The following is a 17,846-nucleotide window of genomic DNA, read 5'->3' on the forward strand; positions in this document are numbered from 1 at the left end:
GCCTGGCGGCCCAGATTTGGGCTTTGTGTTTGACACATGTGAGCTATAGAATTGCTTTGACAGCATACTTCACCTTTTGTACAATGTCTCATGTTACACCCATATTTAGGGTGTAGCTTAAAGCATGGTCACATATCCCAACCGAACCCCCCACCCCTTCCTCTGGTCACATAACAGAAGGTCTGTACCTCCATACGGACCTGGGCCTGGGGCATGCAATCAACTAATCACATCTGAAATGCTCTGCAAGCTTGAATGCAAAAATTTAATAAAGTCCTATTTTTTATTTTATCAGTGTTGCTACATTTATTACACTTTTCCAAAAGGTGGACTATGACTTTCAGCTTCCAACATCTAAGGCAATATGGAGGTGAAACAAAGTATGTATTGTGAATATAAGAAACAGTTTTAATAACTTAATATTCGGCCTGAACTTTTATTTTTTTGTTGTTTAACAATTGTATAAAAAAAAAATAGGAAGAACAGGAAGATTCATAAAACAAGGTTGACTGCTGATGCAAACCAGATGGCCTATGTCTTTGTGTGATACCACATGCAGAGGCAAATAAACTTCCCTTTACTGGAAGCTGTTCCCATGCAGAGGCTCTGAGGTCACATGTCAACCATCTATAGGTAGAAGCAGTCAGTACAGATGGGATTACTGCAGCTGACAGCTTGGGAGTTTCTCCTTGCGGGAACTGGGAAGTCCTGCCACCCCTAATTATCAAGGTCAAAGTAATTTGCCAACTCGTGCCCTTTCCTAGTAGTAAGGCTCAGTATGGGATCTCAATTATGGAACACTTTTGTTCTTCAAGTGAAACTACTGATGTTGTTTTCACACTTAGAGATATCAATCAATGTGGGCAGTTTTTAGGAAGGGGTGTTCTGAAGTTCGGGATAGCCACAAAAGTTCAACATGTTTGGCGCTACTCTTGAGTTGACTATGTGAGCTTTTATGCATTGATGTGTGACATCAACATGTATTGACACACATTTGTAATGCATGTTTTCTTGAGCTGATGTGAACCTTTTCAGCGAAGGCACATTCCCTGATGTGGACCAACACCATTTAAAACAATGACTTAAATGCATAAATGTGATAAGCCTTAAGTGTGGCAAACACATGAGTAAACTGAATTTGTGAGTCTAAAGCTGGCCACGTACAATTTGATGTTGATTATTCAACTCAACCAGTTTTTACCATAACTATCCAGGAAAAGAGAAATCCTACTAATTTCAACAAAGTGTATCAATGCTGCCTGCTTTTTATATATCTACTGGTAAATGTTTGTGGAACCGACCAATCCTACTTTATAAAGTGGTTTTCAAGCATAACTATCCTAGGTTTTGCCAAAATCAATATTTAAATAGGAACTTCAGTCTTTTTTGTTTAAATTAAGTCAGTAGCTACAAATTTAAAATCAGGTACTCACCAGTGCCTGAGGGTCCAGTGCTGTCTTCCTGCAGCTGGATTATTTTATTGCTGTGTATCCCCAGTGCTGCTACTTTGGTATGTGATCTGATTGTGATTTCCTGAGGAATCAAAGTCCACTTCATATGCGTGAGATTGGTGAGATGTGTGAGACAGGTCCTACATTCTCCTGAGACGTGCGACATGTTCCAGGAGGCTGTGGGCAAGGGGGCATGGGTAGGAGGTGTGCCTAAGTGCACGTCATTCACACCTAGGTTAGAATTAAAGTGGGAGCAGGTACCTGTGAAAAAAAGATACCCACTCCCTGTAAAAAAAAGTCAAGTGTTAGGGCATGGGGTAGGAAGTTGGATAAGCAGCACTTTCACTTCTGAGTGAAGGTCCACTTTAAAGGGTCAGTCTGCCCAAAACTGAGTTTTTTGTAACTGCTCATGCGTTACATCATCTGTCGGTTTCTTATGGTTACTTTATTGGTGAGATATTTTGGGTTCCTGGGTCTGTAATCTGCTGTGGCTATTATTAGAGGGCCAAGTTCTCTGGATATTTTACATTTATTTTATGTTATGGGGAACATAACAGGAGGAGCCAGAATGCACAAGGTTGGTCGGGAATGCTAAACACACTTAGGTTGGTAGAAACAGAGATGGAATCTTGGCATCAACATATCATATTTAAATATCCAAGACATACAAACACTGGTCTACCAGTCCATTGACAGATCCAGAAATGATTCACTAATCTCTAGTGACCCTGAGGAATGCTGATAGGAACCAGCCTCTTCTGTTCATGCTGATTCCCTGGTAAGGAGTTACCATCACCTCCATCTTGATAAGCCTGCACCTTTGTGCTTGGAGGCCCCTCCTCGAGAAGAAGAGTAATATTAAGAGTGTGAGACACTTTCCTACTGTCTCTCTCTGTGGCTACTCCTACTACCTCTTAGTATCTCCCAGCAGCTGCCACTCTCTCTTTTCTGGCAGTGTTGGTGGTTGCAGCAGTGTTGGTGGTTGCGGCAGTGTTGGTGGTTGCTGAGGAACAGTTCCTGTACTGTAATCAACGCACCTCCACTCACACTGACTGGCAGTGGGAGGCATCCTCATTTCTAGGCAGCAGTTTGGCACTGCCTGTTCTACTGCCTCTGCCCTAACTGGCCGGCGTGGCTGTGGTGCCCTGTTTGAACTTCACAAGCCCAGGGCTTTGGGCTTGTGATAATAATTGCCGCCTGGCTTTTGCACCTTGTGTCTTGCCTTTTCTCTGGATTGCATCTGCTACTTTCCCTTTCCTGGATAACAGATACGACTCTGATCACCACCTACCCTGGCCCTTTGCCTGAATATGGATTACGCCGATGGCTGTCGCCTACCTTGAACCTTGCTTGGATAGTAAAGTCTGTCATTAGTCCTGGCCATTCTTACATAGTACGTCTTCCTTGAAACACTCTACATCCTGAAGCCATCTGACACAGTACCTGAACTCTCTCTCTGGGGTTGCTGGGGAGCATCCCAGTTAAGTGAATATAACACCACCTCAATTCCAGGAGAATGTAGGCACCGGTAGGAATACTAGCCTAAAGGTAAAGGTGGCTGCAACAGATGAAATGGATCTGACACCTCGCTCTTTTCGGAACTGGTAACCTTTGCAAAAGAAGTAATGAGTATATTCCTATACTTGCAGAATATGCTCCTACCACATGTAAGGACTGGTAAACCACAATTCATACATTTTCTTTCCTGGATTTAGATATCCTTCCCCAACAATTGCAATACATTTTTGCCAAAATGACAACATTTTATTGGAATCTCCCAATTTAAAATGAAAACTCTCAGTTTCAGTCTTCCCTAATGAATATTATCAGCAGTTGATCTTGACAGACTTTTGCTATTTTTCAACGTACTATGCTACTGTTATCATAACTAACTGGTATGTCAAAATTGATCAGTGTAGCCTTTTTAAACACTGAACATAACTGGCAGAGGGAGTCACATGATCACAGCTCAGCAAAGCGTCATTCACACTGATAATGTCAGACATGCCTTTATATGCATCAATAGGACATTTCTAACTGCATATGTAATATGCATAGTGTAATGATTTTAAAGCCCAACTATCGGATCTACAAAAAACCTCCTCACATTGCTCCCTGCAATGTGAGGGTTAAATGCTTGTTAATTCCAGTGGTAGAGGAGTAAGGTGTAATACTTATCTCATGTTTCACTCTGGCAGGCTCCCTCCATCTATGCAGGTGATATTCTGAAAACTCTTCTCTAATGGGGGCCACACATGCTTCAATTTTATTATCCAATCTATGTTTGATTCAGTCTAGATTGGATTTGAGTCGATCAGCCAGGGCACAAAACTATCGAACGGCAGCACTGAGATACTTTGTTTATGAAGATGATATAATTTCGATCATTTAAATTATGAGATTACATGGTATCAAGCTATGGTCGATAATTTACAATCAGAAGTTTCAATCGTATCTTAATGCTGGTGTCTCTCTGCTCTTTAAGGGGTTTTTGATGTCTGGAGGCAGGGTTTCTGATCATGTGACCTCCGTGATTGGCTGTCACAGCGGTCACATGATCAAAAAGCTCTCAATCACAAATAGAGATTGGGAGCTTTACATTAGCCACCAGGTACACGTTGTCAGCACAGCTGTTTATATTCTGGTACACATATATGTGGCCCCTCGATGTTAAGGCCCACCTGCCAAGAAGCAGCATATATGTGTACTTCTGGAGCAAACAGGTTAACAATTGATGGAAATCCACTTCTCCATGTGTGGCATCTCAGTTAAATTGGTTGTCGAATACAGATTTAGTTTTCCTATAAAAAGAAATCGATTGGACAATAAATTGATCCTTTATCGAAGCATGTATGGTTACCATAAAATGATCCTGCCGGCAGCTGCAAGATGATGCTATCAAATACAAAGAAGGGCCAAGAGCAGAGAAGAGCGAAAGAGCCTAGCAGAGCGAGCAATATGGTAAATGATGAGCATTTACCCCTTTAATTATTGGGGGGGGGGGGGGGGGTGGAGCACTGCAAAGGACTTGTGGTTGTGTTTAGAGAAAAAATAGAATTCTGTGCAGGGGAAGATTAGATACTCTGAATGCATGTAAATGCACGTAAGTGCAAGTAGATTTAGGCCTCATTCAGACAAGCACTGAACTCGAAGCTCCTTGGTTATGCAACTTCAACCGTCAGAATGAAGTTGCATGCAGGCAGCCCATTCACTGCTATTGGCATGCAGCAGCTGTATGGACACAGCCACTGGTCCCAATCTGACAGCCATGCTGATATGGGTGAGCAACTGTGAATGTAGACAGTCTGCATTTGGGGCCACTCTCCCACACCCACATGGCTGTCAAATAGTTTATTTATACACTGCTCAAAAAAATTAAAGGAACACTTTTTAATCAGAGTTTTACAGGTGGAGGCCACTGACATTTTCCCCTACTCATCTTTTCTGACTGTTTTTCACTAGTTTTGCATTTGGCTAGGGTCAGTGTCACTACTGGTAACATGAGGCGATACCTGGACCCTACAGAGGTTGTACAGGCACTCCAACTCCTGGATGGCACATCAATATGTGCCATTGCCAGAAGGTTTGCTGTGTCTCGAAACACAATCTCAAGAGCACGGAGGAGATTCCAGGAGACAGGCAGTTACTCTAGTACAGCTGGACAAGCCATAGAAGGACCTTAACCCATTAGCAGGACCGGTATCTGGTCCTTTGTGCAAGAAGAAACAGGATGGGCACTGCCAGAGCCCTACAAAATGACTTCCAGAAGGCCACTGGTGTGAATGTCTCTGAACAAACAATCAGACTTCATGAGGGTGGTCTGAGGGCCCGACGTCATCTAGTAGGTCCTGTGCTCACTGCCCGGTACCACAGAGTTCAGTTGGCATTTGCCATTGAACACTAGAATTGGTAGGTCCGCCACTGGCGCCCTATGCTTTTCACAGATGAGAGCAGGTTCACCCTGAGCACATGTGACAGACGTGAAATGGTCTGGAGAAGCTGTGCAGAATGTTATGCTGCATGTAACATCGTTCAGCATGACCGTTTTGGAGGTGGGTCAGTGATGGTCTCCATATCGATGGAGACACGCACAGACCTCTACAGACTTGACAATGGCACCATGACTGCCATTATGTATCGTAATGAAATCCTTGGTCCCATTGTCAGACCCTATGCTGGTGCAGTGGGTCCTGGATTCCTCCTGGTGCACAACAATGCCCGGCCTCATGTGGCAAGAGTATGCAGGCAGTTCCTGGAGGATGAAGGAATCGATACCATTAAATGGCCCCCACGCTCTCCTGACCTAAATCCAATAGAACACCTCTGGGATACCATCAGACGCCGCCAGGTTGCACCTCAGACTGTCCAGGAGCTCAGTGATCCCCTGGTCCAGATCTGGGAGGAAATACCCCAGGACACCATCCATCATCTCATTAGGAGTATTCTACGACGTTGTCAGGCATGCATACAAGCATGTAGGGACCATACTAACTACTGAGGACCATTTTGAGTTGCTGCAGTTAAATTTCAGCAAAATGGACTAGCCTGCTGCATCATTTCTTCACTTTGATTTTCTGGGTGTCTTTGAATTCAGTCCTCTGTAGGTTGATCATTGTCATTTCCATCAAACGATGGGGCATCCTTATATTCCTAACACATTACCCAGTCCATATCAGTATAGATATCCAGCATGAGATTTTTCCCCATTGAGATCTGATGTGTTTTCAAAGTGTTCCTTTAATTTTTTTGAGCAGTGTACTCCCCAGATAATTTCTCCGGTGTTTAAATAACCCAAATGTAGGAGGACAGTATGAATGCAGTCTAAAACGTAGTAAGCTCTATTTTGAATGCAGAACATGTACGATGTGTTGACAGTGTATTATTTTTTAATCACCACAGACTGCGTAGGAAGTATACAAGGTATACACAGATTTGATATATCAGCACTACACATAAGCAGACTGAAAACAGAAACATCTAAACAGAGATTCCACTGAACTGTTAATTAAAAAAGCAAACACTTATTATATTGCAGTTTATTGTTTATTAGATGTGATAGCTGCATTTGCTTTCTTTTTTGTGTTTTCACTTGGTGATCTGGCCAGGAAGTCTGTTGTTTTTCATAAGAACAGGTTCTCCAGCAGAATGTGTCAATTATCACAGATGAAACAAACCATTCATCACTGATGGGGGGTGCTTACAATTATCAGATTTTATTTATTTACTTATGGAAAACCCTTACCCCAAAATGAAAAAAAAAACCTGTCTGCTGAAACTGCTTATAAATGTTACCTGGGGTTTGGCTTCAATTTATCAATGTACTGTATTTAAATCTGCTAGTGCATCTAACACTTCCCTCTCACCGGACTGACAATGCTGCTGTCCAAAGGTGCCCCCTGTGCTCCTTCAACCAGAGTGGGGGTGCTGTAATACAGCAGGTGTGTTACCGGCCAGATCACCAGGGAAAACAGAGGGATATATAAAAAGAAAACTAATGCAGCCACCACATTTAATGATTGGTATCCTGTAATATATTCATGTATTTCGGACTCCGCTTGCCCATCTGCATGCCCAGGGCCAACATAATGGGTGCCGGCAGGTGGAGGGGAGAGAGGAGAGCGGAAACATGTATGCTCTCCTCCCATGTATGACGTCACTTCCGGGTCACTGCTGTCACTTTCCCTGGCTAGAATAACCAGGAATAAATGTATTGCAATGCGATTTGCATTGCAGTACATCCAGTGGAGCCCAGAGGATACATGGAGGCTCTTTTAGAGAACCTGTCCCCTATGTAATGAAAAAAAAAAGTGAAGTAAAAAATGTTTCATTGTAAAAAATAGTTAGATCCAAGCACATAATATCCTCCCCCAAAAAATGTTGAGAACCCCCACCCCCCTATATACGCATGTATGTACATAAACGCCCTCGTTGGGGGCGCCTACATGTGAAAACATTGATTGTGATACAAATGTTACATATCACAGCACATGCCAGAGTGAGAGCAATAATTCTAGTACAAGACCTCCTCCGGAACATTAAACTGATGATCTATAGAGGCTTTTGAAACATCGCCTATAGAAAATATAGGGTACTGAAGTTTGTTGCCATTTCATTGGCGCACAAAAATTTAAAGTTTGACATGTTTGGTATCTATTTACTCAGCACAGCGACGTCTTTTATAATTTATTGCATTTGTTTGCCCTAAAACTCACTTTAGTGTGTTTTTTACTAAAATTTTCAGTTACGTAGACCTTTGAGGTAATATCGTGTCACATAAAATATTGGAACTACCATTATTATATTCTCTAGGGTCTCTGCTTTCAGAAAATATATAATGTTTGGTGGTTTTCTGTAATCTTCAGGCCTAAAATGATTTTTCTAAACCTGTGCAAAAAAAACAAAAGCAAAAATGGCTCTGGCATCGAAAGGGTTGAGAAATGCAATTTGCCCCCCTGATAGGATCATACTCGATAGTCAGTGTAGATGAAAAATACTGATCAGCACAGCGCCAAGCAGGCAGGTCCCCACCTCTAAATCGATATCACTACAAGACAAGCTACATAAAGCATTTTATGAGCACATTTAGGTAAGGCAGAATCGGAACCAACCGGAATCTTACCTTCCCCCACTCTCCGGCCTTCCATTTCGGACATCGCCCTCCTCGGCACTTCTTCCGTGTATTTGGCTTTGCAAGGTGTTTACAGTATTCATGCCCAATGTTGGTTCCATCTTTTGCCACGCAGTAGATGGTTCTGGTCTTCACGCCTCGTCCACAGGATACAGAGCACTGCAAGGTAACACAAAATGAACATTATCAACTGACCTTTTCTACAGGGATGGATAGATCAAGGAGAAATTCCAAAAACACAGCAGCTGCACAAAAGCAACAGCATCTACTGCATTTTTTTTACTTGTTTTTTTTATTAAATATTAAGGTGTACTGGGGAAGGGAGGGAGATTCATGGTTACAATATCCTGAAATATTTAGAGGAGGCCAACTATGGATCTGTGTAAATCTGTAAGCTTAGCTTCCATCCCCTAAGGATAGGTTCACACCTCTGAGTGTTGCGATCGATGTGTTTTTTTCCGGAGCATTTTGCATTATTGAACACGTGTTTTTGGCACATTTTTGATTAGTTTTGCTTTTTTTTTTTAAGTTTTGACGTTGATGCCATTTTGGTGCAACTTTGGATGGGTGCAACTTGGATACACCTGTATGGGTGCAACTTGAATGCGACTTTGATGTGACTTGAGTGCCAGAGACTTCAAACTTGCATCAAAGCCACACTACATGAACAGAATTGTCATACTTTCCTATAAAAATAAAACTTGTATCAAAGTTGCACCCATCCAAAGTTGCATCAAATTCACACCCATCCATAGTCACATCAAAGTTGCATCAAAGTTACACCCATCCAAAGTAACATCAAAGTCGAAGTGGCATCAATACTTTTCTATTGAGAACATAATAAACCAAAATGCATCAAAGGCGCATCAACAACACACTACATTAATTTCTGCTGTGCATCCATTGAAGTTTTTTCAACCAAAAACGCATTTAAAAAAGTCCCTGACCCTTTCCAAAAATGTAGCAGCTGAAAAACGCATAGATGTGAACCAGGCATAAGTGGGGATGGGGGGATAGGTTAATGTGGTGCATAGAAAAGAAATAAACCTTCACAAGAGGAATAGGTAAGCACTGTCAGTGATGTATAGTGGCAAGGGGAAAGGTTTAGGAAGTTGGGGAGAGGCAAAAAAAGGGGTTAAGTGGGAGGAGGTATGGAGAGGAGAAAGGTAGGTTTGCTACCATGAGGGACATTATGTAGCAAGAGCTTGGACATAATCAACTCAGTTTACTTTTATCTGCATTATGGTTTTCGGAACTGTAGCCAGATTTCACAAAGCTCCTCACATGGGTGAACATCTTCTCCCTAAAGCCTGGGATGTGTCATATCTTCTCTCTACCTGTTGCATTACTAGTTTGACTCAAACATCCAAGCAGATCTGATTGATAGCCCTGAGGAACTCAGTACCAACAAAAAAAAATGAATGCATATACCACATCTAAAGAATAGTGAGCTGCAATATATACATTTTCATTTTTGTGTTTAGATAAGTTTTAGCCTCCTATAGGCGACTGACACCAAGTAGCCTTCAGCGGATGTGTTTGGGAACAAGGAAGAGGTTCTCAAGTCCCCTGACTGCCTACAGAAGGAAGCGCACTACAGCGTAAGGATGGATGAAATACTGAAGCTGTAAGGCTCTCAACATGCATCGCCAGGCCTAATTTTCAGTTTTAAATGGAGTGTACCTGTATGTATATGGAGTATACCTTTATTATACATTATTGTAGCCAATTAGTCGACCCCGGGACTCAACAGGTACTCTAACCAATGCTTCCATTGACATTAATAGAAGGCATAAAAGTCATATTGGCTACCTGGCTCTACAGATCTGCCCAACGTAATGCCACCTATAACATTTACAATTTTTGGTTGCAGGTGATTTTTTTGGTCTGTTAGGCTGACTGCACATATTACAATCCAGGCACGGGTCTGGGGAGCACAGTTTGGAAAGCAGTGCTCTGAACAAAGCCAGCTTCATAATGGCATGGTTTGATAAATCTGACTTAGAGGAACTTGAGCTCAACCCTAATGAACACGTTTGAGATGAACTAAAATGCTGATTGGGAGCTGGGTCTTCTCAACCAGCATCAGTACCTGACTTCACAAATGCACATTTGCTTGAATGGGCACAAATTCCCACAGATGCTCCAAACATTTGTAAAAGCCTTCCTGGAAGAGTTTAGGATGTTGTAGCTAGTAAGTGAGGGGTGGGGGTATGCTACACAAATGTTTTTTATTTCAGGTGCTTATATAGTGCCATCAATTTATGCAGCTCTTTACATATATATATATTGTACATTCACATCAGTCCCTAACCCTCAAGGGGTGTACAATCTAAGGTCCCTAACTCACATTCATACATACACATACTAGGACCAATTTACCTACCAGCATGTCTTTGGAGTGTGGGAGGAAACTGGAGTACCCAGAAGAAACCCAAGCAGGCAGTGGGAGAAGATGCAAACTCCAGGCAGGTGGTGCCGTGGCTGGGATTTGAACCAACGACCCTAGTACTGCCAGGTGGAAGTGCTAGCCATTTAGCCATTGTGCTGCCACACAAATACCCATAGTTTTGGAAAGGGATGTCCAACAAGCTCATGTAGGTGTAAATGTCAGGTCTCCACAATCATATACAGGGTTGCTGTTAGAAACCACGGGACCCCATACAGCCAACCTTACAGTGCCCCCACAAAAAACACAGTTTACTATAGTTCAGTTATGAATGAACATAGCAAGTGATCAGTACCAATCACTTACTGTGTCCATTCAGGAAAAAATCCTATTATGTGCTTGCAGTTGCAGTGGGAAGGAGAGGAAGGAAGCCGGCAGCACTGTGGGGAAACACAGAGAGGCCTGGGCAGCAGGAGGAAACGGATGGTGCACAGCGAGCGTGATGGCTGTAGGGGGGGGTCAATTACTGGATCTGATCCCCTGTATGGCTCTTTTTGCAGCAGCTGAAACCCAGCGGGAGGGAGATCCAGTAATTGCCCACCCCTCCTCCTGCCATGCCAATCACCCTCCCTACACATATCTGAGTCACCCAGCTGCCTGGGCCCCCCTGCTGGTCTAGGCCCATACAGAAGGGCTGGTGGTACCCTCTTATCCACGGCCCTGATCGTATACACCATACAGAGTAACATTATTCAACCACAAGATGAATCTTTATAATATGGACAATCCTACAGACACACATTATTCAAGGCAAGAAAGAAACCAGAAAGTTGAACTTCAGTCAGATATTAACAAAACACCATGTGGTCCATTTATATTAAAAAAAAAGCTGTTGTGAATATTCACAGTGTTTTGCCTATTGTTTTAATTTCCTATATTGTCAGCGCCATCTAGTTGCCATTATAATGGCATTTTCCTGACTTGGAGTATTGCAGGAAAATACTGCATTATGGCTACTAGATGGAGTCGATGAACACAGGAAATAAACATACTAGGCAAAATAAGGGGATTATTCTGGACAGTTGCTTGAGACATTCACAAAGCAGATGTTTTATGACCCCCATAGTATGTATTACATATATCAGCCTTTCTCAACCAGGGTGCCCAGGCACCCTGGGGTGCCTTGAGGTTTCTTAAGGGGTGTCTTGACAAAATGTCTAAAAATTGTCCAAAACCTGTATACAAGCCAGCAGATGGAACAAGCCTGCCTTTTAGTTACACAAAACCACAGGTTTTCATTGTGCACCATTATGACCTTCTGGCTGGCAGCATCCTGACAACCAATGACATCACCAGTTGATAAGGAGGATGTCAGCTGCCTGCACAACATCCTAGTTTGACTCTCCCCGCCCCTCTACATCAGTGCTGGGGCCACATTAGCTCAGTGATGGAGAAAAACTGAGGGAGAAGAGAAACACTAGAATACTAGTCAGTACCAGTGTGCAAAAGTGTATTTGCTTTGGAAGAATAAATCACCTCTAATGTTGGATGTCCTATGTGTATGGATGTAGCTGCGTTATATAAAACTATTAGAATGGGGTGCCCTTTTAAAATTATGGACAGACTAGAGGCACCCCATTTTAGAATGGGGTGCCTCAAGACTGTCCATAATTTTAAAGGGTGCCTCATGACTGTCCATAATTTTAAAGGGTGCCTCGGAACTGTCCATAATTTTAAAGGGTGCCTCGGAACTGTCCATAATTTTAAAGGGTGCCTCGGAACTGTCCATAATTTTAAAGGGTGCCTCGGAACTGTCCATAATTTTAAAGGGTGTCTCGGAACTGTCCATAATTTTAAAGGGTGCCTTGACTGAAAAAAGGATGAGAAACACTGCCATATATAATCACAAGGTGTATTATTAAATGTAGCTAGGGTAAACACCTGAATACGGCTTGGTATCAGCTTGTTGCAGTCTGCTGCATTGTACAACCAAGAATGAAGAGGGAGGAGCAGCCTTAGGAGCCAGTCAGGTGAGCAGCAGTGCACATGTGCTGACAGGATCAGTGAGCAGAAGATGAGCCCATCAGTGTGCTACTGCTCCTTCATTGTCCAATCACAGGCCGTGGGCAGGTGTTAGACCTGGCTGTATTACTTACCTGCAGCAGTGAAAAGTCAGGTCACCAGCCTCACTGTGCTATGGGTTAAGTATTTCTTCACCAATAAAACAGCTCCCATATATAGATTTCAACTGTGTATTTAGCTATTTGAACGTAGTTCAGCTTTAAGTAAACAAGTAGGATAAATTATATCCCGCAACACATGGAAAATCAAATTGTGTTATCTTGTTAGCTATATTCTCACCATCCCACCACCCCCAAGCAACCTTTCTGAACCGGTTCACTGAACAGTTTCAGTTCTGAACACTTATGGCATGCCGACACCGAACAAATTCACTTTGATTCCTTATAAGGCTCCTCCAAAAGATGTTGGAATCAAAAGAGTTGTGTGTCGTGACAGAGATTAGCCATGACAGCTGCTTGTAGCGAAGGCCTCCTGCTCAGCATGGTGCATCTTGCTCCCCTCTACGAATCGCCAAGATTCTGCATGACTTTCTTGCACCGAGTAGTCCCAGCGTTCATCACTGGAACAAATATTATTCTCAGTAGTTTACATATTGTACTTTTTTTTTTTTTAACTGCAGAAATAAAACATCAAAGGAGAAAAAGCTGCTGAATAGAGAGTGCCCGATCGCCGAGCCCGTCTCTTGCTCTTGACATTGCCACTTACACTCACTGCTGTGCTTTTATCAGTAGAAGAATGCTATTTGGTATGGTCAGTAAACCGCATCATTGGATAGGCAAATACAATGTTCAGAAAGATCAAATATAATTAGATATGTCAGGCCAGTCACAGGAAGACTGTCTTAGTAATCATTAAATATACTGGCAAATGACGTGAAAGGAACAATTACAAATCAAATCTAATATCCTTTATATCCGCGCACTGACGGGCTCCCCGTTGTTACAGTGGTGTTTGCAATTTTTAGATGGCATGCTATTGTTCCCACGTGGGCAGGAAGAGCTTAACTTCGGGTAACTTAGGAGCAGCTATATAGCTAAAGCAATCGCCATGCTTGTCTTAAAGGAGCCATTGCAACAGGTTTTCAATAATGCTCGCTTCCACCAAAAGTATGTATTTTCGTTTGTTGCCTCACCACTCCATTCAGCTGCCAAGAGTGAAGGAATCAAGCCGTATGTAAGCTCCAGGTTCCTTTAGTCCGGGGCCTGGGCATAGGGCTGAGGGCTTCCTCCTTGCTCCATGTGACAGTACTGAGCCAATCATCTAGCATTAGTGCAAGTGAGGGGGAGTGCGCCACATGCATACTTAGAAATAACTAGTATTTTTTTTGAGTGGAGTGGTGGACAGCAAAGGTAAGTGAAGCACTACCCCCTTAGGGGTTGCTGATGGCTTTGGGTCCCCTTATAGTCCTGCACAGCTAGTCAATTAGCATTTTCCACACAGCTTTCATCCACAGACAGAAATCAGGCTTTGAGCATTGGTTTTGTAATTATATTGAGGGGATTAAACTTGAATAGGGTGTAGGGGTGTATAGGATGCACAAAGGAACTGAAATCGGAGGACAACTGCCTGAACTATTCACAGCTTCTCTTTTTTGACACAGTCTCTGTTGGAGTGCTAGTCAGCAGCTTCAGTTGTACAACCCCAGACCCCAGATGAACTCCTCTTCCCCCAGCAATCTGGAGACTTTCTTCCTGAGCAGGGGATCTGGCTCCTGTTCCCTTAAATAAGGTGCACAGTCACTAGTAGAGGGCGAATCTGGTTTCCCACCAGAGTGCTCCTTCCCCTATCCGCCCAGGGGTATAGGTGTACTCACTCAGATCCTCTCCTGTACCACTTGTGAAATGGCTGCTACTACCAGGTCTATCAGCTGGGCTGCTCCTTTCCTGCCATACAGATGGCACTCTCTCAGGGGGTCTGAGAGTTTTCCTCCTTTCCAGCTCCAGGCCCCATCCCGCTAGGCCTCCTGGCAGCCTTCTCCTTCAGCCTCACATCTTCCTGCTCTACACTCCTCCCTCCACCACCACTCTCCCTTTTACTGAGCAGGCTCCAACACTTTTAAGGGTGTCCAGCCCCTTGCCAAGTCTTCTGTTGGGGTTTGGCTAAGGTCCCTCAAACGTGCAGCCAATTACTCCTCAGATCCACCCACTGCCTCCAAAGCCCTCCTCCAAAAGCCTCAAAGCAGGACAAAATTCCAGAGGGGCTGGCCTGCAAAGTCTGTTAGTCCTGACCAGAATTTGACCCCTCTGACTATCCCACCTGAGCTGCTAATCGGCCCCTCACTAGCCATTAGGGTCTAGCTCCCCCTAGCTAAACTAGGAAGGTGCTACATAAGGAAAGTACAGTATGTGTTGCTGGAGGACAGATTCCGGGAACTGCTGGGGGACAGATTCCAGTAACTGCTGGGGGACAGATTCCAGTAAACCTTATTTTGCTCAACCACTTGACCTCCAGAAGGTTTTACCTTTTTCATGACCAGGGCATTTTTTGGTATTCAGCACTGTGCTATTTAACTTGCAATTGCTCAGTTGTGCAACACTCTATATAAATTAAATTTATATCATTTTTTTTCACACAAATAGAGCTTTGTTTTGGTGGTATTTGATCACCCCTGGGGTTTTTATTTTGTATTATATAAATGAAAATTTTGAAAAAACAAGAGGGTATTTTCCACTTTCTGTTATAAAACATATCCAATAAAAATAAAAAAAAAATCTAAATTCTTCATAAATTTAGGCTAAAATGTATTCTGCTACATGTCTTCGGTAAAAAAAATCCCATTAAGTGTATATTAATTGAAGTGTATATTAATTGGTTTGTGTGAAAATTATAGCATCTAGAAACTATGGTAAATATACTGGAAGCTATAGATGCTATACTTGTAATGGCGGTGATGAGTGACTTACTGTATAGTGGGACTGTGAAAGTGTGGTGGGCAGTCGTGTGCAAACAGGCACTGGCTGGGAGGGACGCTAACTGACTGACAATGACATCGCTAGTGATATTAACACAAAGATTAGATATAATACTGTACACTGTACTAATAACACTGGCTGGAATGGGGTTAACATCAAGGGGAAATCAAGAAGATAACTCTGTGGCTAACAAGTGTAACGTGTGCTGCTTTTACTCACAGATCTGGCTGTTATTCCCCCTGCTTTTCAGGGAAAAGAAACACTGTTCTGTGTACACAGAATTCTATGTGTTTGTAAACACAGAACTCTGTGATGTGATTGAACACAGCTAATCAGCAGGTTTCAGCCAAAATCATTGAGCCAATGCACTGTGGGCATGAGATTCCTCTCACCACAGCTGCATGTATACAAAGGACCACATATAATATGGCCACATGGTTATATTCAGACAATGACCCTGTCCTTATACAGCCATGTGGCCCCACAGCTGCATGTAACTAAGGGGTGGGCAACCTCCTTCTCAATGCTCATAGAGCTGACAGGGATGCGATTATGTGAAAGCATCCCACAAGCTCAGTCAAACTGGGTTCAGGCTGAGTTGGGATCTGAACCCAGCTCAGCTTTAAATGTAATCACTTGTTCGCCATCACATATAATCATGGTGATCACATGGGTTTGTTTACAGACAAACCTGTCAGCTTAGCTGTCATTGTTCCTCGGCTAGAGAAAGGCACATCGAGGCTACAGGTGGTACAGTAGAGCTAATAGGACTTGATGTTTCAATCCCAATGGTATATCTGCACTTTTGATGTTGGGATTGGTATGGTAATAATGGGAGGGTAGGTACATCATCAGGGTAATCAGGTGGATAGCCTCCTTCTTTAGCATTTTATAAATGAGCACACTATGTCTCCGGCGGGCTCGATGAGGATACCTGGCATCCAGGTACACCCCCCACAGTGTGAGTTATTAAATAAAAACATTTTTAAAAGTTGATGTAAATCGTTGTGTAAATCAAGAAACATATATTTTTTTTTTTCCTTAGCATGTAATAAAGAAAGAATTAGTAGAGAATTTATTAAAATAAGATGCCACATAAGAGTCTAATATTTACTTAAAATTGCAAAAATTGTAGGTAGGGTACTATGACATAACAATATTGTTAAGTGAACTTAGTGATGCTTCTATAATTGGTCTTGGCATCTAGGCGTCAATGACCTCTGGTCATGAAAGTGTAAAAAGGCATAAATTCTCCATGGAGATCATGAAACCAACTAGGATTTGCCCTTATATTGGAAACAAATGGATTGCCCTAACCCTAGCTGTGCCCTTTTCAGGTAGCATCCATTTAAACCCCTCTGGAGTACCCAGATTCTATTTTCATTTTCTGTCCAGCTCCGTCTTTGATAAAAAAATAAAGTTTAGGTCCTCAAAGGCGATACACATTCCATCCATTCATCATTCAGCTAAATCCAATATGTTTCCACTTCTCCTAATCTGTTTCTTCCTCTAGTCAAAACCCTTAAACAAAACAAACAGGATTGGAATTGGGCAAATGCCGACAGCAGTAACAGTGCCTTTCTACACTTTTAATTGAATGGGGGAAGGAAAAATCTGAAAGTACAGCAAAGATTTCAAACAGATGGCAGAGCATGATTATGTATTACAGTGTTGATGAGGAGATAGCATGTTTATTTTACATTAGTTAACACAGTTTCTGAACAGCCTTTCATTGAAATCACCTTCCTACCATGTGTATTAATTTGCTGATGAAGGAAGAGATAGATTTATCTAGGGACATTTGCTTCGTGGAGCTAGGCCATGTTGTACTGAACTTACAGGGAAAGGTGATGCTAATGCTAGTTGTCTGGCTCTCACGCTGATCCAATTGTTTCAGTGCATAGTCACTTACTCACAGCCATTCTCAACCAGGTTCCATGGAGCCCTGGGGTTCCTGCAGAGGTTGCTAGGGATTCCTTTAGCTTTGAATAATTTACCTCTCATTTGATGGAGGATAGTTCCAGGGCCAAGCCATTTGGCAGATACACCAATGATCTATTTAGTGGCATTTTGACGGCCATTGGCCATGGATGTAAGTGGGAATTTTCCCCACCGATTCCAAATGAATTGCTTTTAGCAGAGGTTCACCAAGACCTGATAATTATTTCAAGGGTTCCTCTGGGGTAGAAAGTTTGAGAAATGCTGCTTCTATATATATATAGATTCTCAACAGCAATAAATGGAGTGCTCACCTGGGTTTATAACAACAGTTGCTTGACTTGACCAAAGATAGCAATGTAAAGACATAGTTTCATGAGTTTGTTTGTGGAGGAACTAATGTGATCAGCACAGAGTCCTGACCTAAACTCTACAGAACTTTTGGA

At 42.6% G+C, this 17,846-nt stretch overlaps 1 protein-coding gene and 1 long non-coding RNA gene across 2 annotated transcripts in view; one reads left to right on the forward strand and one right to left on the reverse strand.

Moving 5' to 3' along the window:
* Positions 1–17,846, reverse strand: part of ADAMTS9 (ADAM metallopeptidase with thrombospondin type 1 motif 9) — a 357,735-nt gene that overhangs the window by 105,659 nt on the left and 234,230 nt on the right. The window contains exon 29 of the mRNA XM_089675998.1: positions 8,071–8,238. Coding sequence (XP_089532124.1) covers positions 8,071–8,238 — 168 coding nt within the window. The remainder of the gene's footprint in view (positions 1–8,070; positions 8,239–17,846) is intronic.
* Positions 1–17,846, forward strand: part of LOC149463027 (uncharacterized) — a 48,383-nt gene that overhangs the window by 28,300 nt on the left and 2,237 nt on the right. The gene's annotated exons all lie outside the window — the stretch shown is intronic.

The sequence above is a fragment of the Staurois parvus genome, unplaced genomic scaffold (genome assembly GCF_062004578.1).
Source record: "Staurois parvus isolate SC_StPar_1 unplaced genomic scaffold, SC_StPar_1.0 ptg000162l, whole genome shotgun sequence".
Classification (NCBI taxonomy): Eukaryota; Metazoa; Chordata; class Amphibia; order Anura; family Ranidae; genus Staurois; species Staurois parvus.